Source organism: Phacochoerus africanus, chromosome 8 (assembly GCF_016906955.1).
Source record: "Phacochoerus africanus isolate WHEZ1 chromosome 8, ROS_Pafr_v1, whole genome shotgun sequence".
Taxonomy (NCBI): domain Eukaryota; kingdom Metazoa; phylum Chordata; class Mammalia; order Artiodactyla; family Suidae; genus Phacochoerus; species Phacochoerus africanus.
In genome coordinates, this window is record NC_062551.1 from 98,126,712 (window position 1) to 98,149,850 (window position 23,139).

General features: G+C 44.9%; 1 protein-coding gene across 1 annotated transcript in view; it reads right to left on the bottom strand.

The window, feature by feature from the left end:
- Positions 1-10,250: 10,250 nt before the first annotated feature.
- Positions 10,251-23,139, bottom strand: part of RALBP1 (ralA binding protein 1) — a 45,120-nt gene continuing 32,231 nt past the window's right edge. The window contains exons 7-11 of the mRNA XM_047793711.1: positions 22,899-23,030; positions 18,451-18,558; positions 12,664-12,785; positions 12,134-12,257; positions 10,251-11,846 (exon numbers count right to left, since the gene is read on the bottom strand). Coding sequence (XP_047649667.1) covers positions 11,628-11,846; positions 12,134-12,257; positions 12,664-12,785; positions 18,451-18,558; positions 22,899-23,030 — 705 coding nt within the window. The 3' untranslated portion in view covers positions 10,251-11,627. The remainder of the gene's footprint in view (positions 11,847-12,133; positions 12,258-12,663; positions 12,786-18,450; positions 18,559-22,898; positions 23,031-23,139) is intronic.

Genomic DNA, 23,139 nt, shown 5'->3' on the forward strand with positions numbered 1-23,139 from the left:
TGTTACCAAACTGTAATAATATACTTTGCCCCCCACCCAGTTTTCAGTTCTGTAAATTAGAATTACACACAAACAGCTGCATTTTTGGAAGCAGTAGCTGTAGTAACAGCGCATTCTAGGTAAAGTCACGCCAGCCAGTCCTTCCTGTGTGGGCCCTGAGGGAGCTCCCTTCGCTCCCCAGCCTGCAGGTTCCGCAGGATACCCAGGATACACAGTCTCTCCAGTTGTGGACCCCGAGGTGCCTGCACTGCCTCGTGCAGTCCTGGTTTGAAGGCAGTCCTGGTTTGAAGTCTCTGATGGCACTTGAAAGAATTGAAGATTGGACTCTCGCCTCCTGATGTCAGCTCTTCCTTTAGCGGTGGCCATGTGGACCTTCTGGAGTCGCCCCTCGGGGGCTGGTGGCCGCCAAGCCCTGAGGACAGGAGGAAGGGTGACACTGAGCGACCTGGAAAAGCGATGACTCGACAGACTTTTCAGATCCCCCCCAGGAGGCAAAACCAAATCGCAAACCAGTTGGTACCCAAACTATGAATTTCATAAGAGAAAAGTGAACAATGAAATGACTTCCCAGGTTCTAACAGAGGCTAGCTCATCTCAAGACCCTGTGATGTTGGGGACTTAGTGACCCAGGTGAAGAGGAAACCTTCCAGAGCTGGAGCTTTTGGCTCAGCTGGTGTGGCCGGGCCACAGTCCCCTGCCACCCGATGCCTCCACCCTCAAGTGTCCCTCACTGAGGCCGCCAGGCCCCCTATTTGATTCTTGGTGGCTTGGGGGTCGCCTTCTGGCCCGTGAGCTTTGCCCTTCAGCTTGGGAGGTAATTTGAGTTCCAGACCCATGCAGTTTTTCTAAACCCTCTAGAACCCTGGGCTGGCACCGGCCAAGTTCCCAAGGAGCCACCATCCCCGAGGGGGGCCCTCCACACATGGACTGGGAGCGGGACCCACTCTACAGAGGCCCTGCTTCCTGGCTGCACCAGCTTCCGGGGAGCAGGGGCCGTGGCCTGGGGTGTGCTGCCACGCCTGGGCAGCTCCAGAAGGCATTAAACCAACAGGAAAATGTCTTGTCCCCAGCTCCAGCACATGTACTTTGTGCAGTGGGGCTTCTGTGCAAGATTCCAGAAGGAGATGGAAGCAGTGTGCTAATGGGAGCAGCGGAGGCACTCGAGTGAGCCCACAGCCTCTTAGAAGTGACCTTCCTCAAAGCTGAGTCACAGGTGAGCCTGGAGATAACCTTGAGTCGTCGCAGGGCTTGTGAACACTGAGAGCGAGCAGAGCCGGCCACGGCCATTAGTGGGGATGGTGGGCCTGTGGGGGGTCGTGGCTTGGGCCCCCCCTCCCCCCCCCGCCCCCGGCACTGGAGGCCAGATGATGTTTCAGGTGAGGGAGGGGAGGCCCAAGGCAAATTCTCCATCAGAAACTAAAACTAAGGTCTGGTGACGCTTGAATATGAATGCTTTGACCCAGTTCAGGTTTGACCTTAAGAACATTCTTTCTGTAAACAAAATTCCAACTGTGATATACTTTTTAATTTTTTTTTATCTCTACGGCCACATGTGCAGCATATGGAGTTTCCCAGGCTAGGGGTCTAATCTGAGCTACAGCTGTTAACAGCTGCTGGCAACACCAGAACCTTAACCCACTGAGCAAGGCCAGGGATCGAACCTGCATCTTCATGGATTCTAGTAGGGTTCGTAACCCGCTGAACCACGACAGGAACTCCCCAACAGTGATAGACTTTTGTTGAAGGCAGCTTCTGCTGTGAACATTAAGCCAATTTAAGTCATGTACTTTCCATAGGCAACTAAATAGACTAGTTTTAGTCTTCCCTTACAGAAATTATTTTCCTTAGAAGTTACTTTCCTAGAAAACAAGTGATCAGACTTTAATCCGTGTGCTGTTCTGCAGCGCCGTTACAGCTTAATTTCTGCCCTGCCTTCCTGAAGTTAAATTTTGCTAATTTAAATTTGGTAGAACTTGACACTGGGAGTGACTTTACCATGTGAATCTTTTACCCTGTTCAGCTGCATTTAGTGTTCACGATGCCAATGCTGGTTGCTAACTGTATGCAAATGTCTCTTGAGTAGTACTTTAGACATTCTGTGGGAAAGCTGCCAGCAGCTCCTGAGCTGGACAGCCCCATGGTGTCCCCGAAGTGTCCCACCAAGCATGGGGGGGGGGGGGCTCCGCCTTCTCTGATGCCCCTCGAGGAAGCATGTATTTGTGAAGCAAGGTGCTGGACCCCAAGGGAGATATAGGGGCTGCTCCCCGGCTGACATCGTGGGCCGGGAGGGGGAAGTGCGTACAGTGGGCACGCCAGGCCTCAAGGGCATTCACAGGGGCTCGGGCGGGACAAGGACGCACACAGTGGGAGAGAGAATGTGTGTGCACACGCGCGTGCACACACGCACCTCTTGGTAAGGCTGCCTCCTGACTTGGCTGGTCCTTTATTCTGAAATTTTGCGGGTTTTCGGTTTGTTTTGGTTTTCAGACATCTCCAGTAAAGTGCAGGAACCTAGTAAAGATTCAGGATGGTGTCTCTCAAAGATGCAGTCACCCTGGATCTTGTTAAAGTGCGATGACCCAGCAGGACTGGGTGGGGCCTGAGGCCAGCACTCCCAGCAGGAAGCAGGGGGACCATTTTAAATCACGAGGCTATGGAAGACTCCTTAGTTTTGGTATCTTACCTTTTCTGGATGAAAACTCTTTCCATAAATCTGATAGTTGACTCCAATGGCAGAGTAATCAAAAAGTTTGCTTAGTATTCCAATAGTATTGATAATTTTTCTTCAGTTGCAGTTAGGGCCTTGAGATGTGTTTGGTGTCCTCACCCACAAATGACAGGTGGTCATGATGGGTGCTGCGCTGGCCCGGGACTGGGGGGCCGCTCTCCTGCAGGTGACCTGAGCAGCTTCACCCGCCCTCGCTTTCTCCAGAGAACTCACTGTTCCAGCTGCGCTGGCGCTCCTGCTCCCGGCCTGAAGGCCCGCAGCAGGTGGCACTAGGGCAGCCTTAGGAGCAGGACATGGCATGTTTATTCCCGTGTGAGAAAAGCAGGAATTCGGCCTGGGACCTCCTTCCACAGGCCACAGAAACCCCCCACCCCAAAGGGGAAGCTCTTGCTCTAGTCGTAGCTGGAACTTTCAGCAGTTTCCTGCCTTTTGTTGGACCTGGGACACAGTTCAGGTGAGAATCAGGCTTGTTCCTTCTCCCCAGGTCCATCAATTTTGACCCTGTGGGAACTTCCCAACCAGGTTGCCTGCAGACACCACCTCCTTCCCTCTCAGTGTCAGGGACATGCAGTGACTGCGCAGGCAGCTCTGAGCCTCAGTCTCCTGTTTGTTAAAAACAACACTCAGGTCCCAAGTGGAGTCATTTATGCTAAATGCCATGTTACCAAACCAAGACTTAAGTAGTTGAGCTCTCCCAGGAGTGAAATCTTAAAGCAATCAATCAGAAATCTGATCAGCACTTGCTATATGAACCCAAAGGCCTCTGCCCTCTCCTAAAAGCAGGTATGGGCATGGGGCATACCTCATTTTATGGTGCCTCATAGATACTGCCTTTTTTTTTTTTTTTTTTTATTAAGGTTTGTGGCAACCCAGAGTCAAGCAATTCTATTGGTGCTATTTTTCTAACAGCAGGGTTTTTTTGTGTTTGTTTGGGGGCTTTTCTGGCCCTGCCAAATGTGGAAATTCCTGGGCCAGGGATCAAACCCAAAACACAGCAAAGACCCAAGGCACTGCAGTGCTGACACCTGAACCTTAACTCACTGTGCCACAAGGGAACTCCTAACAGGTATTTTTTTAAGGAATGTACATTCACACAAGATGCTATTATTGCACAATGAACTATAGCATAAAACATAACTTTTATATGCACTAGAAAACCAAAAAATGTGACTTGCTTTATTGTGATATTCACTTTATTGCAGTGGTCTGGAACCAAACCCACATCCCCAAAGTATGCCTGTAACTTTGCAACAACTAACCCACTTTTTTGCCTAAGACAACTTCCTTATTCCTGCTTTTTGCCTTTTTGCACAGCTCCTGGGAACTCCAGGAGCTAGATTGGATGCTGTGCGGTTGAAATCAGTCTTTGTTCAAATAAACTCTTACAAATTTGATTTGCCTGAGTTTCTCTTTTGCCAGTTCTAGTGTCAGAAGTGGGACCTGAGAGAGAGCCCTGATACCCCCGGCGCTTCTGTCTTCTCATGGCGTCCAGAGGTCACAAGTCCCTTCTCAAATCCTAATGCCACAGGTTCTGCATCATGAGCTTTCTGGTTTTATCCGAACATTTCTTTTTCTGGATTGGGTCTGACTTCAGCTAGACTGGGTCCATGAGGCTTCAGGTGAATAAAATTTTAAGGGTGAAGAAGCAGGTTAACCTTGCCAAAGAGAATCTTGAATTACAGTAGCTACAGAGAACTTCTAATCTAGGTAAGTTTACCCATTTATGAGTGTCCTAGAGAAGAAGGGGCCTGAGCCAGACACTCACTGTAAAGAGCAGAGGGGAAGTCAATTCTCCTCCAGTTTCTGGTGACCAGGATGACACCCACTGGGACACCCAGCTCGCTCCAGCACCTGAAGACGGGATCCTGGGAAAACTGCAAGAGCCGGCACAGAGTGAGAATTCTTAATTGAAGTCAGCTCTGCCAAGTCCCCACTGTGATGCCTGCTTGAGAGGAAGGTAAAATTTTACGTTGCGTCCTTTTCCAAATTCAGACCAGCAGGCAAAAAACATCTGTGAGCATTAGTTCTTCGAGTCGTGACGTGTGACTGTGCTTTTGGCCACTCACTGGCTGTCGATCATCGATCCTCTCTCTCCGGAGGCCGCTGTGCCTTCTTGTCAGTTTCCTTCTGGGTCCTGAGAACTTGGCTTAAAAACTGTCAGGCAGGGGGTGGTGGTTGAGAGCAAAACATGGCCAGACACAAATGTGGGCTGCACCTCATTTGCGGCTCAGGTCCACCAACTGTTGCCAGCGCTCAGGGGACTTTTCCCCTCCTTTCTTTAGGCCTTTGTCAGGAGTGGCTCTGGATCTCAGGAGGAGGTGTCTTTGCAGCTTTCTGGGGATGCTGCTTGCAGTCATGGGGTTGTTCACTATGCGGGAATATTTACTGTTTGTTGTGGCTGCAACCTGACAAGATATTTGAAAGGATTTATTTTTTAAGTAGTTTTATGGTCAGAAGTTGGCCAAATTGGAAGCTGATACTCAGAACCTGATAGGAATGTTTTTTGGCTTTCTTTCCAAAGCTGGAATGAAACCATATACCCAGAAGGAAACAAAGCCTTTGTGGACGAACTTACTAAAACATTCCAAAGACACATAGACACCTAGAACATACAGATCATTTTTGACTTCTATCCATCGCTGGGTGGGTGGGCAACCCATTGATATCATTCAGGTTGCCACCCAACTCCTTGAAGAATTGAAAATAACAACACTTGTCTTACAAATCGAGTCTTCACAACAAATGGTAAAGCAGCTCTAGAAACAATCCAAAGCTCATTTATGCTTTTTACCGACCCTCAAAACCTCCCTGCTCATCTCAAAAGGCTTGAAAAGATGTCCAAAAAAATCTGGATTTGGGGAACGGAATTCCTTCTTGGTGGAACTTGCATTCTTTCTCTGTGCCTTCTGAGGTGTGAGCTCCTTGCAATTCTCACCAGAGAAAAAGGAGAGACTACTGAAAACAAGGGCTATGAAAAATCTTTAAAACTGTCACCGGATATCAGTGAAAAGTTAAAGCCACCTGAGCCAGTAAAGATAACTGCCAGAAACAAAATTTGGACCCACTGTTTTTATGAAATAGTAAGTTTTGCATATGTATACCTTGTCTGATGACTAAAATTCTAAAAAGCTGTATTTGTTTTTATCTGTCTTTATACTTTGGTATTGCCAAAATTCATCTGCAAAGAGTTCTATTTAATTGGCTTAAAGACGTTATATAAATCATGTATATTCTCAGAAATATGGAAACTAATCCAAATGTTTCCTAAGGTTCACATGACCTAAGGCAATTTTCAGTAAAAGTAGTTTGTTAGTTTAATTAAAACAGGCATATCTTTACTGGCATAAAATATAGCACTTTTATTCTACTGAGGTTTACTAAAAATCAGGTAAGCTCATATTATCTGTTACAGAATTTGTCGGCCATATGATTAGCTGTTTCATGAAATTTTCATGACTAAACATTGTTGCGAACAAGTGAGTTAAATGATATAAAAGTTTATAAACTTTTCAACAATAATTATACTTTATGGTATATCTACTCAAACATAGTTTCCAGGAGTTCCTGTAGTGGCTCAGTGGTTAACGAATCTGACTAGGAACCATGAGGTTGTGGGTTTGATCCCTGGCCTTGCTCAGTAGGTTAAGGACCCAGCATTGCCATGAGCTGCGGTGTAGGTCGCAGCTCGGATCCCGTGTTGCTGTGGCTCTGGCGTAGGCCAGTGGCTATAGCTCCGATTGGACCCATAGCCTGGGAACCTCCATATGCCACAGGAGCGGCCCTAAAAATGGTAAAAAGACAAAAAAAAAAGTTTCTAAAATTTTTTTGATAACTTAAAACCTTATACTAAGATAAGTTAAATAATGGATATTCACTGAATATCTAGATCATTTCTAAATAAGATGAAATACTGAAACAATTACTGAACAAATGTTTGCCCACTTTCGGCTTCCTTTTATAGGGGAACTAAAGATATTTGGCTCTATTAGTAGACATGTTTTGTGCCGTGCTGGAAAACGAGGATAAATAATGCTTCTAGAAATTAGGAAATGTACTTATAACTTGTGAATCCACAGAATGCAACAACCACTTGCTTCTTAGTGATCACCAGGAATTACGGATTCTAAGGGTTAAGAATTCTAATCACTACAGGTCATTAAATCTACTCAGAAATGACAAGGGTGAAAGGAAACAATGGTGTATGAAAAGGTCGGGAAAGTGATGTGACTGTCCTGGAATGAAAAAGAGGATGAGACCTAGGACAGACTCTGAATGGATGGAACAAAGCTGTTAAAGGTTTGTAGAAATATTGCTTTTTTTTTTTTTTAACTCCAGAAAATGAGTTTTGGGGCATTCCCATCGTGGCTCAGTGGTAACAAACCCAACTAGTATCCATGAGGTTGCGGGTTTGATCCCTGGCCTCGCTCAGTGGGTTAAGGATCCAGTGAGAGTGGTGTTGTGTGTAGGCCACAGACGAGGCTTGGTGGATCCTGCGTTGCTGTGGCTCTGATGTAGGCCAGCAGCTACAACTCTGATTTGACCCCTAGCCTGGGAACTTACATATGCCACGGGTGCAGCCCTAAAAAAAAAAAAAAAGTTTTGGAGTTCCCACTGGGGCTCAACAGGTTAAGGACCCAACACTGGCTCTTCAAGGATGCAGGTTCAATCCCTGGCCTTGCACAGTGGATTAAGGATCTAGCGTTGCCGCAAGCTGCAATGTAGTTTGAAAATGCAGCTCAGATCTGGTGTTGCCATGGCTGTGGTTTAGGCCTCAGCTGCCTCTCTGATTCGACCCCAATCCAGGAACTTCTTACATATACTGCAAATATGGCCATAAAAAAAATAAGTTTTATCATCAAAACACACTGGTGCAAAATTAGATCTTGGGTCTTCCCTCTGTTAAAAAGAAAGTTCTCTTAACATTATTAATAAGATACTATAAAGAAAGAGTTTTGTGTTACCATTTAAGTATTCTACCTGGACATGCAAGATTTTGCATGTTACCAAAATAACTGACTGGGCTATGTGTTGTCTTAATCAGGTCTTTAAGTAAAACACAGTCTTCTCAGCATTGAGAGCACTAACTTTGCTTACTGTCTGTATTTGCCTTTAATATCTGCTATTGCCATTTGGTTAAATAGACAGTATTATTTCAAATGATCTGTGATCCAAGTTAATCAAAGGTTCAATGCTCTTGACATTTTCCCCAAATAAAATTACTAAATAGTCTTTTTTTACCTCAAAGTAGCTTTGAGATTTCTCAGAGGGCTCCTAGAAAATCTGAAAGGATTTGCCTCTCATTGTGTGAAAAAGAGATTTTAAATTAATTTTAGCTTTGTTAAAATATGTGGAAAGAATTGTCAAATCAGAAATGATGATAAACTGGAGTTCCTGTCATGGTACAGCAAATCCAAATCCAACCAGCATCCATGAGGATTCGGGTTTGATTCCTCGCCTCACCAAGTGGCTTGGATCCCGCATGGCTGTGGTGCACGCCGGCAGCTGTAGCTCCGATTCGACCCCTGGCCTGGGAACGTCCATATGCCATAAGTACAGCCCTAAAAAGCAAAAAAAAAAAAAGAGAGAGAAAGAAATGACGATAAACCTTGTTAGGTTATGTATGTGTGGATATGTGTTCCTTCATATAGGTATTCCAGAAATTAACCGAAGTTTCTAGAAATTTGTCAATATTCTCCAATATTGTCCTATCCTAAATTATTGAATGCCACAGAAATAACCAATTCCCTCAAATGAAGCCTCATCAACTCTGGACCCATGGGCATTTTTAAGTCTTAGTCATTTACAGTTACTATTGTACCCTGATGCTTTTGCAAAAGTGTGATTCATGGAAAGGATCTGACCAAGAACCCTGGGCACTGTCGCAGCTGCCAAATCACAAAGTGTTGAACCTCAGGTCTGCATTTCACAGCTGAAGGCTCCGCAGGACACCTGGTCCTGTGCCAGGAAGAGATGTCGTCCACACTGAGGTGGAAGGCTCCCTGCCGCTCCTCTTCCCCCTCTGTCCATCCTTGTCCTACTCCTACACCATGAAGGCCTTTCTCATTCTTCTCTTCACCCTCTGCCTTGCTCCGGCCTGGAAAAATAACACCACCGTCTCAGGCCACCAAAGGGGATGATCCAGCCTCCAAATAACTGTTGGATCAGCCACAAGACTGATCCTGTAGTTCTGTCCATCACAGACTTCCCCCCGATTCCCTGTGTGCAGTTTCTCTGGAACAAACTCGGCGTCTCTCACATGAGGATCTGGGGTCCATTTCCCCATCTTCGGTGAGCCCCTACAAACCCAGGCACTAGTGCATCAGACTCCACGCAAGGAAAAGAAACGACGCTGAGTAACCAGAAAGCCACCTCTGTGCTCTACAGGGCCTGAAACTGGACTGGCCTCCACGGCTGTCACTCTGTCATTCCTGAGCCAGACTCACCAAAATTACCAGAAGGCATTCCGGGTTCAAAATTGACTTGATGTGCACTCTCCCCCGGCCAGGAGAAAGTGCAGATGAGGCTGTGATCAGGAATCGCTCAAATCCTGGAGACAATGCATTTGTGCTGTTGTTTTGAAAGAGGAGCTGCCCAACAACAACCCAGACCCTCCAGCCACAGCTGCTCGGGATGCAGGGCAGCCCAAGATTACCTTTTAGTTGAGCAAGGGCTCATGCTGCCCACACCACCTGCCTACACCTGAACCGACACTCAGCGACCTAGTATCACTGAACAGGCCACTTGGCTTAAGAAAGTGACTCCTGCAACCTGCTCTTTCTTTGACGTATCTGACTGATGAGTCTGGAACTTAGGGCCTCAGACTGGGCATGATCCTGCCTGGATTAACCACAGGAGTTCCAATTCTCTCAAAAGCTTTACTCATGTTTGCAGCCACCAACCACCAAGCTAATGACCTCCCTAAGCCTGGAGTGTCAGAACAAAAAGAATGACCAGCTTAAAGAATGTGAACCCCACGTCGGGACCTGTGGACACCACACAGATTCAGCAAAAACTGTGAGAACTCAAGAGCAGTAGCTGGGAGTCATGCTAATACCTGAAATTTTGGTCACCTTTCTCAGGCTGGGAGTCAGATTGTTCAGACAAGACGGTGGGCCCAGAATGGAGTCACCTGAACGAAACCCCCATATCAGCTTTGGCTCTCCCAGAAATGGAAGCTGGAATGGCTCAATCAGCGCTAGGCGGGTGACCTGCCTGACAGACCCCTGCCGTCCCCCCGCCATAACCAACCTTCCCACCAAGCAGGGTTGGCTGACTTGGGCACCGACTGCAGGCGGAGCTCACAAAAGCAGCTGCAGGCCAGGCCCAGGCAGCTGGCTGGACACTCGCACAGCAAGAGCGCGGTGTGTGGAGGAGGGGCCACTGCAATGCCTGCGGTGAGGGCCAGAGAGTTAACACAGAACATTCCTTGGCTCCTGGACCCTGAAGAAATAGCAAACCAACTCCCTGCCAGCTACAGGGCACTCAATTATTTCAAAGAAAGAACGGGTACCAAAACAGGAAATTTTTCCTCAAATGGCTGTTGAATTTATTTGCTTGATCCATCATGGTCCTGGCAAAAATTAGTTAACCAATGCTGAGACAATTGTAACGAAATACTAATTTTAAAAATTCATAACACCTTGATAGAAATGAGAGTTTACACAACAAAAAAGAAACCTTCAATATTGCCAGCAAATATAAAATGAATGTAACATGACCGACAGGACAGTGAAGGCTTTTATGTTTATATTTGACACCTGACCATATTTTCAGTCACCATAATATCTTCTCTCCAGATTTAAAAAAATAGTATGCTGATTTCTATAACAAAGCTTTTTTTCGTACAAAAATCAAATAATGGCCAACAAGTCACAACAGTGCAATAGGTAGAGGATAAAAAACCGCATTGAACAGGTGCTGAAAATAAATACTAACCAGGAGGCGAGGACAGAGCCCTTGTGGGGTGTTCCATCACCTTGAGTGTGTGGGGTTTGGCCTCACGGAGCCGCTGCCTGGGCTGAGGGGGACTGAGCCGAGTGCCTGTGAGCCGGCCCCCCAGACGCCCTGGGGCTCCGGAAGGCGGCTGACTCTGAAGCCCAGCCGTTTCTATTGCTCAACCTGGTCAACCGGGCATCCAGCGGCAGTTCCACCGAGCCCACAGGGACAACTGAAATCTGTGTAAGAGCACAGCTACCTATCGATATGGCTTATTCAGGCAAAGAGACACTTACATTCTAGCCCAAGCAAGCAACCTACGACGTTCTGTTCTCATGGAAGGTCGGAGAAACATCCTCTGTGTGGACGTCTCGGGTTCCAGGTGGCCGCCCCCTCAGGCCCAGAGAAAAAGTCTCTGTTGACCCCGGGCGGCAGGCGGGCTCCACGGGCAGCTCTGTGCGACCAAGCAGGCCGCCGTGTGACTCGGGGGCTGTGGTGCGGGGCTGTCAAAGGAGAGGGTGACGGGGTGGGGAAGGGACCCCGGAGAGAGCCCCCCGGCCGTCAGGAACCGTGAGGCAGCCCCCAGGACAGAATCTGCACCGAGAGGTGTGAAGGCACAAGCAAGAGTGACGGGCAGCCGCGACCCTGGAGGCCTGGGTGGCACAAGGGCAGGAGCGGGCTGCCGGCTTCAGTTCCCCCTTGAACGAGAGAAAAATCCTGATTCTGCCGTGATCAAAAAGCAAAGAAAGACGATTTTTGGTTTAAAAAGAAGCCACTCAAGGGTTAAAAGAGTTATTTTAAGTTAACAGAGAAAATGAATCTTCAAAGAAGCTGACACTATCTGGAGAACTCAGCCGTGCCCGCGGGCCGGAGAGGCGCCCCGTCCCTGCGTCACCTGCGCCCGGGAGGAGGAGGCTTCTTTACAGAATGTACAGCAAAGCTGGCGACGGCGGGCGGCGGCCCCTCAGATGGGCGTCTCCTTCCTGTCCCTGCCGGGTGACGGCCAGGCCTGCTCCTTGCCTCCCAGAGGCTGCTCCTTGGCGGCGCTGGGCTCGGGCTCGCCGGCCGGGGGCAGGGGCTCCGGCCGGGCCCGCTGCAGCTGGAGGAGGCGAAGCTGCACCCGCAGCTCGATGATGGCCTCGCGCTCCTCGTGAATGGCCTGGTTCAGGTGGTTGTTCTTGATCTGGGGGCAGAATCAAGAGCACTCACATCAGCAGGCCTTCAGGGTCTGATTAAGACGGCACCTCGGGCTCCCGGCCTCCCCTCCGTGGCGGCTCAGCGGTGTCAGGACCAAAGGAAGCAGACTCTGCCCGAGTCTCAAGAGACCCGCCCCGTCTGCTCCAGCATCTCTGTTTACCTTCTCTGGAACTCAGGCCTGCTAATGAGCAGGGGAGGCGCCCCTCTCCAAGGGGACGCGAGAGGCCACGCTGCCCCGTACCCAGGCGCCAAGTCTCAGCCTCCCCTCCTCACCTCCAGCTCCTCGTTCTGCCGCTGCAGGTCCTCCAGGATGAGCTGCAGCTCCTCCTCGTCCTCACTCTCACTCTCGCTCTCGGAGGAGTACTCCTCCGTCTCGCTGCGGCCGTGCTGCTGGCGGCTGCAGCGGGGAGAGGTAGAACGTTAGCAAAGGTGGAGAAAGGCATCCCGTCTTCCAGCAGGTTGACCAGGTCACCGCGGTCAGAGTCCTACTCTAACACCAGTCCTAGTAGGACTTAAGAAACCTAAAGATCACTTTGGGGAGTTCCTGCCATGGCACAGTGGGTTAAGAACCTGACTACAGTGGCTTGGGCTGATGCAGAGATGCAGGGTGGATCCCTAATGTGGTGTAGTGGGTTAAAGGATCCAGTGTTGCTGCAGTTGCAGCTCAGATTCAGGTCCTGGCCCCAGGAGTATCTGCCGCAAGTGCGGCCTTAAAAAAAAAAAAAAATCACTTTGGATGCCTAAGTATTTTGCAGGAGAGTCTGAGAGCTGAAACGACCATGCAGGTCTCGGCTTTGCTGTACCTCTGAATCTCGGCAATCTCGGCTCTGAGGCGCTCAATCTCTTCTTTCTCCGAGGCAATCTGTCGGCGCAGAAACTGCTCCATGGCTAGAAGCTCCTCCTGTTCCGTCAGGATCTCATTCTCCTAAAATAATCATCACTGGTAAACACCTCTGAGAGCCTGGGCCTAAGAAATGTCACTTTTGGGGTCTCATGTTGCCCTGAATTCCTCAGCCCCATACATATAACGCACATGTGACAGGAAAGCTTGCAGTGCACAACCAAAAAATAGCCCATTTCCTGTGTGTCAGGAAAAGGCTTCTTTGACAAAAGGTGAACTAAGTTGTTTGGGAGGAACAACTAGGTTTTTCTCAAAACAAAATGCCACTCAGGAACCCCACGTCCCGGTTTTGCAAAGGCTTCTATGAGGCCAGGCCACTCAGGGCACAAAGCTAAGTTCAGTGATGCAGTCCATTTCTGCTTCCCAGTCCTTTCTAAATGCCTTCCCACCTCCCAGTAAAGGGAGGCTCTATTTTAGGGCCACAGTGGCCTTTGTCAGTGTCACTAGGAAAAGAAGGACCCTGGAGATGTGCAGCTGGTGTCAGCATCACCTGAAAGTAGAACTAGTGATAGAAAGATGTTCACAGAAGAAATCTTTGCACCACAAGCCACTGTCCTCAACCCATGCCCCCAGAGGTAATATTTAAACAGTAAACATTCTGGAGTTCCCGTCGTGGCGCAGTGGTTAACGAATCCGACTAGGAACCATGAGGTTGCGGGTTCGGTCCCTGCCCTTGCTCAGTGGGTTAACGATCCGGCGTTGCCGTGACCTGTGGTGTAGTTGCAGACGCAGCTCGGATCCCGCGTTGCTGTGGCTCTGGCGTAGGCCGGTGGCTATAGCTCCGATTCAACCCCTGGCCTGGGAACCTCCATATGCCGTGGGAGCGGCCCAAGAAATAGCAAAAAGACCAAAAAAAAAAACCAAAAAACAAAAAACAAAACATCTAGAACAGTGTCCAGTAAGAAGTAATCACGCGGTACAAAAGGGAGTTTCTTTCCAGCTGAACATTTAAGCAAACTCCACCATAAAAGCAGGGCCAAGTCCCTCTAAAACCTTTAAATCTTTAAAGTTTGGTTCAAAGAATCACACCTCTGCAGTTCAGCTTTTCAAATTACAATAAAAAATGACCTTAAGAAGTCTTGTAACATACTCCTGAAAAACCAGGGGGGTCAGAAAAGAAATCAAATATCATCTGGAGACAAATGAAGGTGGAAACACAACACACCAAAACTTGAGATGCAGAGAGGGAGTTCCCATCGTGGCTCAGCAGAAATGAATCTGACTAGTATTCATGAGGATGCAGGTTCGATCCCTGGCCTTGCTCAGTGGGTTAAGGATCTCATGCTACTGTGAGCTGTGCTATAGGTTGCAGACGCCGCTCCAATCTGGTGCGGCTGTGGCTGTGGCTGTGGTGCTGTCTGGCAGCTACAGTCCCGATTCGACCCATAGTCTGGCAACCTCCGTATGCCTAGGCTACAACCCTGAAAAGACAAAAAAAAAAAAAAGAGAGAGAGAGAGAGATGCTGAGAAAGCAATTTTAAGAGGGAAGTTATTTATAGTGATAAATGCCTACTTTAAGAAAAAAGATCTCAGGAGTTCCCATCATGGAGCGGCAGAAACGAATCCAACTAGGAACCATGAGGTTGCGGGTTCGATCCCTGGCTTTGCTCAGTGGGTTAAGGATCCAGAGTTGCCATGAGCTGTGGTGTAGGTTGCAGATGCAGCTTGGATCTGGCATTGCTGTGGCCGTGGTATAGGCTGGAGGCTATAGCTCGGATTGGACCCCTAGCCTAGGAACTTCCATATGCCGCTGGTTCGGCCCTATAAAGACAAAAAAGAAAAAAGATCTCAAACAATGTACCTTTATTCCTCAAGGATCTAGAAAAAGAACAAACTAAATCTAAAATGAGCAAAAAGAAGGAAATATGAAAATCAGAACAAAAATAAAATGGGAGTTCCATTTTGGCTCAGTGGGTTAAGGACTTGAGGTAGTCTCCATGAGGATTCGGGTTTGACTCCTGGCCTTGCTCAGTGGGTTAAAGATCTGGTGTTGCCACAAGCTGGGTGTAGGTCGCAGATGTGGCTCAGATCCAGTGTTGCTGTGGTATAGGCGGGCAGCTGCAGCTCCAATTCAACCCCTAGCCTGGCAACTTCCATATGCCGCAGGTGCAGCCATGAAAAGAAAAAATAATAAATACATTTCAAAAAAAAAGGATGCTAGAAAAACAATACTTAAAGATCAGTGAAATGAAGAATTGGTTTTTTGAAAAGAACAAAACTAAGAAGTTTTTACCTAGATAGAGAGGACTTAAATAAAATTATAAATGAAAGAGGAAACATTACAACTGATACCACAGAAATACAAAGGATTAAAAGAGACAGCTATGAACATTTATATGCCAACAAATTGGATAATCTAGAAAAAAAGGGTAAGTTCTTATTGGAGGTACAAAACCCACCAAGACTGAAAAAAAGGTAGAAAATCGAAGAGACCAATCATGAGTGAGGAGATAAATCAGTAATCAAAAACCTCCCAACCAAGAGCAGGACCTCTAGATGGCTCACAGGTGAATTCCACCAAATTTTTAGAAAGAATTAACACCAATCCTAATCAAACTCATAGGAAATTGGCGGGAACACTCCCAAACTCATTTTACAAGGCCAGCATCACCCCCATCAGAGCCAAAGACACCACAAGAAAAAAATTTCAGGCCACTATCCCTGATGCACAGATGCAGAAATCCTAAAAAAAACATGCTAGCAAACCAAACTTGACAACACATTTAAAAGATCCTAATACCATGATCAAGTGGGATTTATCTCTGGGATCCAAGGATGGGTCACCATAAATAGATGAATGTGATGCACCACCACATTAACAAAGTGCAGGATGAAAATCACATTGTATCCAAAGGTTAAAAAGCATGTGACAAAATTCAACATCTTTCACAATAAAAACCATCAACAAAGTGGGTATAGAATACAGAAGGAACATATGTTGACATGATATGTTGATATGACAGGTCCACAGATACCACCATACCCCAGCGCAAAGCTGAGAGTACTTCTTCTAAGATCAGAAAAGACACGGATGTCCACCGTCAGCACTTCTGTTAATAAAGCACTGGGAGTCCTGGCCAGAGCAACTGAACAAGAAGCAAAGGTGCCCAAATGGTAAAGTACAAGTGTCTATTTGCAGGTGGCATGATCTTAAGCAAAGAAAACCATAAAGATTGCACCACATAACTGTTAGAACTAATAAGCAAATTTAGTAAGGTTCCAAGATAGAAAACCAACATACAAAAATTAGCTGCATTTCTATACAATAACAACTACCCGAAAAAGAAATTAAGAAAATAATTCCATTTATAATGGCATCAAAAATGATCATGATAAATTAAGGAGTTTCCATTGTGGCTCAGCGGAAATGAATCTGACTAGTATCCATGAGGATGTGGGTTTGATCCCTGGCCTCGCTCAGTGGGTTAAGGATCCAGCATTGCTGGGAACTGTGGTGTAAGCCAGCAGCTGTAGCTCTGATTCGACCCCTAGCGTGGTAACTTCCATGTGCCACAGGTAGACCCTAAAAGGCAAAAAACAAGTAAACAAACAAACAAACAAAACCGCTTAGAATAAATTTAACCAGAGAGATAAAAGATTCGTATACTGTAAACTATAAAACACTGATGAAGGAAATTGAAGAAAACACAAAAGATAAATGAAAAGACATCCCATGTTCATGGATTGGAAGAAATAACATTGTTAGAATTTCCATACTACCAAAGTGATCTACAGATTCAGTGGAATCTCTATCAAAATTCCAATGGTGTTTCTCACAGAAATTTAAAAAAAAAAAAAAACTTAAAATTCAGAACAACAAAAGACTATAATAGCCCAAGCAATTTTAAGCAAGATGAACACTGGAGGTATCACCCTACAATCAAAACATTGTGGTACTGGCATAAAAACAGACATATAGACGAGTGTAACAGAAGAGAGTTCAGAAATAAATCCACAACTTTATGGTCAACTGATCTTTGACAAGGATGCCAGTATACAAGGGAGAAAAGATAGCTTCTTTAATAAATGATGTTGCAAAACTGGTTTTCCATATGCAAAAGAGTGAAACTGAGTCCTTGTCTCACTGCATATGCAATGATGACCTCAGAACGAATTAAAGATTTCACTATAAGACCTGAAACCATAAAACTGTTAGAAGAAAACATAGGGGGAAGTTTACAGTTTGAACAATAATTTTTTTAGATATGACTCCAAAAGTGCAAATATACAATAAACAAATGGTACTGCATCAAACTAAAAGCTTCTGCATAGGAAAGGATACAAAGGAGTAAAGAGACGACCTGTGGAATGAGAAAATATTGCAAACCATACATCTAATAAAGGGTTAATATATATATAAAGAACTCAATCAATAGCAAGAAAACAAACAACCCATAAAAAATCGGCAAAGGGGAGTTCCCGTTGTGGCGCAGTGGTTAACGAATCCAACTAGGAACCATAAGGTTGCGGGTTCGGTCCCTGCCCTTGCTCAGTGGGTTAAAGATCCGGCGTTGCCGTGAGCTGTGGTGTAGGTTGTAGACGCGGCTCGGATCCCGCGTTGCTGTGGCTCTGGCGTAGGCCGGTGGCTACAGCTCCGATTAGACCCCTAGCCTGGGAACCTCCATATGCCGCGGGAGCGGCCTAAGAAATAGCAACAACAACAATAACAAAAAAGACAAAAGACAAAAAAAAATTGGCAAATGATCTAAATACACATTTCCCAAAAGAAGACATATGAATGGCCAACAGATATATGAAAAGATACTCAATATCACTGATCATCAGGGAAATGCAAATCAAAACAATGAGATATCACCTCATACCTTTCAGAATGGCTATTATCAAAAAACAAATGACAACAAGTGTTGGCAAGAATGTGGAGAAAGGGAACCCTGTTGGTAGGAATGTAAACTGAGGCACCTATGAGGGAAAACAGTATGGAGGTTCCTCCAAAAATAAAAAATAGAACTATCACACCATCTAGCAATTCCACTTCTGGATAGAGATACAAAGTACTTGAAAATAGGACACTGAAGAAATATCCGCATCCCATAGTTCACTGTAGCATTATTCACAACAGCCAAAAGATAAAAACCCAATGGTCAATGGATGAATGGATAAAGATGTGATCTATTTATAATACGTATGTATAAAAACACACCCACATTAAAAAATACGTAATACACACACTGAATACTATTCAGATAAAAAGGAAATCCTGCCACTTAATACAGTTTAAATGTACCTGGAAGACATTATGCTAAGTAAAATAAGCCAGACAGAAAAAGACAAATACTGCATGATCTCACTCAATTGTGGAGTCTTAAAAAACGCAGAATTCATAGAATCAGGGAGTAGAATAGTGGTTACCAAGGGCTGGAGGGTGGGGGAAACAGGGAGGTATTGGTCAAAAACCACAAAGCTGCACTTAGGTTGATGGGCAAGGAGGATGAGGACAGCTAACAACACTGGACTGAAACTGGAGATAGGCTACAATAGATTTAAGTGCATCCATCCCAAAAGATAGGTGAACTTGTGTGAGACGATAATGTGAATTAGCTTGACTAGTAATCATTTCACTACATACAGGTGTATCAAATCATCATGTTGTATACCTTAAATATATACAATTCTTTTTTTTTTTTTTTTTTTTAAGAATCTTGCAAAATAGAGAAAAAGACTAGCTTACCTGGGCAAGAAGAATATTTATGACTTCCTCATTTTCATTCATTTCTTCTTTGGAAACATCCTCTTTTGAAAGACTGGCTATTTCTTGGGCAATCTTGGTTTCACACTCCTGTCAAGTAAGAGAAATTGAAAACACTGGTTAACCTAATGTAACACGTTTGACAAAGTCACACATCACCATTCTAGAAGTTCCCTTCTCATCTCCTGGATTTGAAAAAGTAAGAGTGACACAGTCAGAAGAACCATCTGGAGAGCTGGGCATTCATTAATTGGGCTTTGAAAATAACATGTGGATCTCAGTCTGTGGCTCCACTGGGAGAAAAAGTGTTCAATTCTGTTTAATGTGCTCACCATTTCTGGAACCCTTCCACATAAATTACCTTCTGTGATACTTTTTTGCGGGTTAGGGAGGGGTCAATTTTAAACACACAGTTCAACTGGTTTTGACAAAAATAAACAGTCAAGTAACTACCATCACAATCACCGCCATGGGCTCTTCTACCTTCTGCTGGCCCCTGGCAACCAAGACCTTTCCCTTCCATGCTTTGCTTTTTGCCTTTTATGTTTCATATAAACTGGATTAAGTATCTTTTATGATTCATCTATTGTGTCATCTGTATCAGCATTTTGCTGAGTAATATGCCATGATATGAATGTACCACAATTTGTTCATCGATTCACCAGCTGAACTAGTTTTGAGCTATTTATCTAGCTCACCATAAACACTATGTATTTGCCTTGCATGTGGGGGTATGTGCCTTTTTCCATTAGATAAATACCTAGGAGTGGAAGTGCTTGGTCATATGGCAACTTGATGTTTAACTTTAAAAGAAACTGCCAAGCTTTCCAAAAGGATTGAACTAAGAGCAATACAGGAGAGTTCCAGCTACTCCACATTCTCAACACTTGGTATTTTTATATATTTTTCTTTTTTGGGCCACACCTTCAACACACTGAAGTTCCCAAGTTAGGGGTAGGATCAGAGCTTCAGCTGAGGCCTATGCCACAGCAATACCAGATCCTAGCCACTCTGTGACCTACTCCAAAACTTGCAGCAACACTGAATCCTTAACCCACTGAGTGAGGCCAGGGATCAAATCCACATCCTCACAGACATTATGTCAGGTTATCAACTCACTGAGCCACAAATGGAACTGCTACTTGGTATTTTTAATTTCAGCCCAGATGCAGCTCAGATCCTATATTGCTGTGGCTGTGGTGTAGGCCGGCAGCTGCAGCTCCAATTCAATCCCTAGCCCAGGAATTTCCACATGTCATAGGTGTGACCCGAATCTTAACTCTTAAGAGTTTTTAATATATTCTAGTTCAATTCCTTTATCAGATGTGTTTTTTGCAAATGTCTTGTCATAGTCTCTGGTTTGCATATTCATCTTCCCAACAGTGTCTTTTTTTTTTTTCTTTTTTCCCTGTTTTAGGGCTGCACCTGCAGCATATGGAAGTTTTGGGCTAGGGGTTGAAATCAGAGCTGCAGCTGCTGGCTTACACCACAGCCACAGCAACACTAGATCCAAGGCATCTATGACCTATGCCACAGCTTGCGGCAACGCCAGATCCTTAGCCCAATGAGTGAGGCCAGAGATGGAACCAGCATCCTCACGGACACTATGTCAAGTTCTTAACCCTCTAAGCCACAAGGGGAACTTCTTAGTGTCTTTTTGAAGAACATATTTTGTTGAAGTGTAATTCACCAAATTTTTCTCTTATTGTTTCTAGATTTTGTGTCCTATTTAAGAAATCACTCCCCAAACCAAAGAAGATCTTCTCCTGTGTTTTCTTTCAGAAGTTTTTTTAAGTCTTAATGTATGATTCATTTCGAGTTTTTTTTTTTTGCATATGGATACCCAATTGTTCCTGCACCATTTTTTAAAAAAGAAAATCCCAGTCAATTGTCTTAGCACCTTTGTTGAAAATTAACTGCCTACGTATGTCTTGGCCTGTTTCTGTACTTTTTCCTCCATGTGTCCAATCCAGTATCTACCGTCTTGATCATAGTAGCTTTCTAGTAAGACGTAGTATCAGATAGTGTGAGCCTTCCAACGCATCCTTTTTCAAATTGTTTAGACTGTTCTAGGTCATGTGTATTTCCATACAGATTTTGGAAGAGCTCGTTAATTTTTACCAAAATCACCTGTTCAGATTTTGATTGGCACTGAATCCATAGATCAATCCGGGAAAACTTAACATCTTAACAATACTGAGATATATAATTTTTTAAATGTCCTTACATCTTTTTTCATTTTAGGTTCATGACCCAATGTTCACTGCTAACATACCAAAATACAATAGACTTGTATATCTGATCTGTATGCTACACTAGTTTGATTTTTTAACAGATTTCTCAGGCTTTATATCATCTATGTATAAATATCATCTTTATATCATCTGCGCTCTCTCCCATCTGTATGCCTTTTATCCTTCTTGTTTTACTGCACTAGCTAGAACCTCCAGAAAATAGAAATCCTTGCTTGCACACCCAATCTTGGAGGAAAATATTCAGACTTTCACCATCAAGTACAATATAAATAAATCATTTTTTTTGTAAATGTCCTTTATCAGGCTGAAAAGGTAATGATTAAGAGTTTTTAATCAGGAGTTAAATGTCAAATTCTGCCAAATGCTTTTTCTGCATCTATTGACATGATTCTGCATTTTTTTCTTATTTTTAGTCTGTTAATGTAATGAATTATATTTTTGCCATCTTTAAGTCATTTATTCCTCAAAGTTGAAACCAACTTGATAGACCCTTTTGACATTTTGTGAATTAATGAGCAGACATGAAAAGATAGCATCAAGAAATTGGCAAAGCAAACATAATCCATCCCTCCCTATAATGGTTCTAGTTTGCTGGGGCACAGTATCTTTATCCAAGAGAAACGCAGAAGCAAGAGAAAGGAAAGCTGAGCCCATCTTAGCCCTGTCCAGGATCAGAGACCCTCCACCAAAGGCTGGTTGGCAATGCCACATAGCGAACAACTACATGAGGCCTGGCTGGTCGCTCAGTGAAACCTGATTCCAGGTTGGATCATGAAGGGAATCATTAATTCATTTAAAATAGGCATTAGTGGGAGTTCAATTAGGACTCAGCCGGTTAAGAACCAGACCAGTATCTATTAGGATGTGGGTTCGATCCCTGACCTCGCTCAGTAGGTTAAGGATCCAGCATTGCCGTGAGCTGTGGTGTAGGTCGAAGACGAGGCTTGGATCTGGTGTTGCTGTGGCTGTGGTGTAAGTCAATGGTTGCGGCTCCAATTTGACTGCTAGCCTGGGAACTTCCATATGCTGCAGGTGCAGCCCTAAAAAGACAAAAAAAAAAAAAAAACCCACAAAAAACAAACCAAAAAAAAAAACCCATTGGAAACAAAAGATAATCTTGTAAGTGGGGAAAAAAGAGGGAAGAAAAATACAAAGAAGGCGTCCACTAGACCTTGAGTGCATGTGTTGAAATCTCATCACTATTTCCAGTCTGACAGAGCTATCTCCACAGAAATGCTGTCAGCCTCAAAGCACAAAAGGACATGGCTGTCGTCTTGTCTTTGGGCACAACCACAACTGCAATGACCATGCTGTCCCAGTCTGATAAGTGCTAACTCATGCTCCTTGGATTCAGCCACTGTGTCTGTATGAGGGCTGCAAGTGGTCCAGAGATTAGGGAGCTTAGCATCAGCTAGGCCAGAAAGCTCAGAGCCCCAGCGTCAGGCAATATGCACTGAACTAGAGGGATGACCACGGCCTGGGTCGAGAACCCCCAGCTTGTCAGGGGGCACATGCCCCCCTGCCCACTGTCAGCTAAGGAAGATCCCGCCTGATCTCCAGTCCCCTACTGAGTTTCCTCAAACTCCCCTGCAGCCTTTGAAATGTATCACCATCTGACTGCTTCTCAGGGACAACAGGAAATGACAAAACATCTTTTAGTAAAACAGTCCAATTAAAAAACTCAACTTTCTAAATTAAATGAAGCATTTCCCTGATACCAAGCTGAAGGATCAATAATCCAGAACTAGGAACATGTGAACAAATTTCCTATCTAGGAAGTTCCCTTCAAAAGATATGTATAGGAGTTCCCGTTGTGGTGCAGTGGAAACAAACCCAACTCGTATCCATGAGGACCTAGGTTCGATCCCTGGCCTCGCTCAGTGGGTTAAGGATTTGGTGTTGCCATGAGCTGTGATGTAGGTCGCAGATGTGGCTCAGATCCCTCACTGCTGTGGCAGGCTGGCAGCGTATCTCTGACTGGACCCCTAGCCTGGGAATTTCCAAAGGCTACAGCTGTGGCACTAAACAGCAAAATAAAATTTAAAAAGGTTTTAAAAAAGATATGTATATATTGTACTTTTAAAAAATAACTGAAAATGGTATATAAAAGATTACAGTGCATTCCTTTTATATTTTATTATAAACATGATGTGCCAAAATAATAAATTTACTCACCTGTCTTTTAGCTTCTCTCAGTTTTCTTTTGAGGGCTGTCAAAATTCTTTGTACTTCCCATAATCTTTCCTCTTTAGATAAATCCTTTATTCCCCCCTGCAGGTCTCGATGTAAACAATTCAAAAGAAACTCCTAGAACACAATATACCACATGCTGAATAGTATTTTATGTCTTTTCATCTTAAAACCACATGTGATTTCAAAAGATGCAGAACCAACTACTTTTCAGTTATCATTAAAG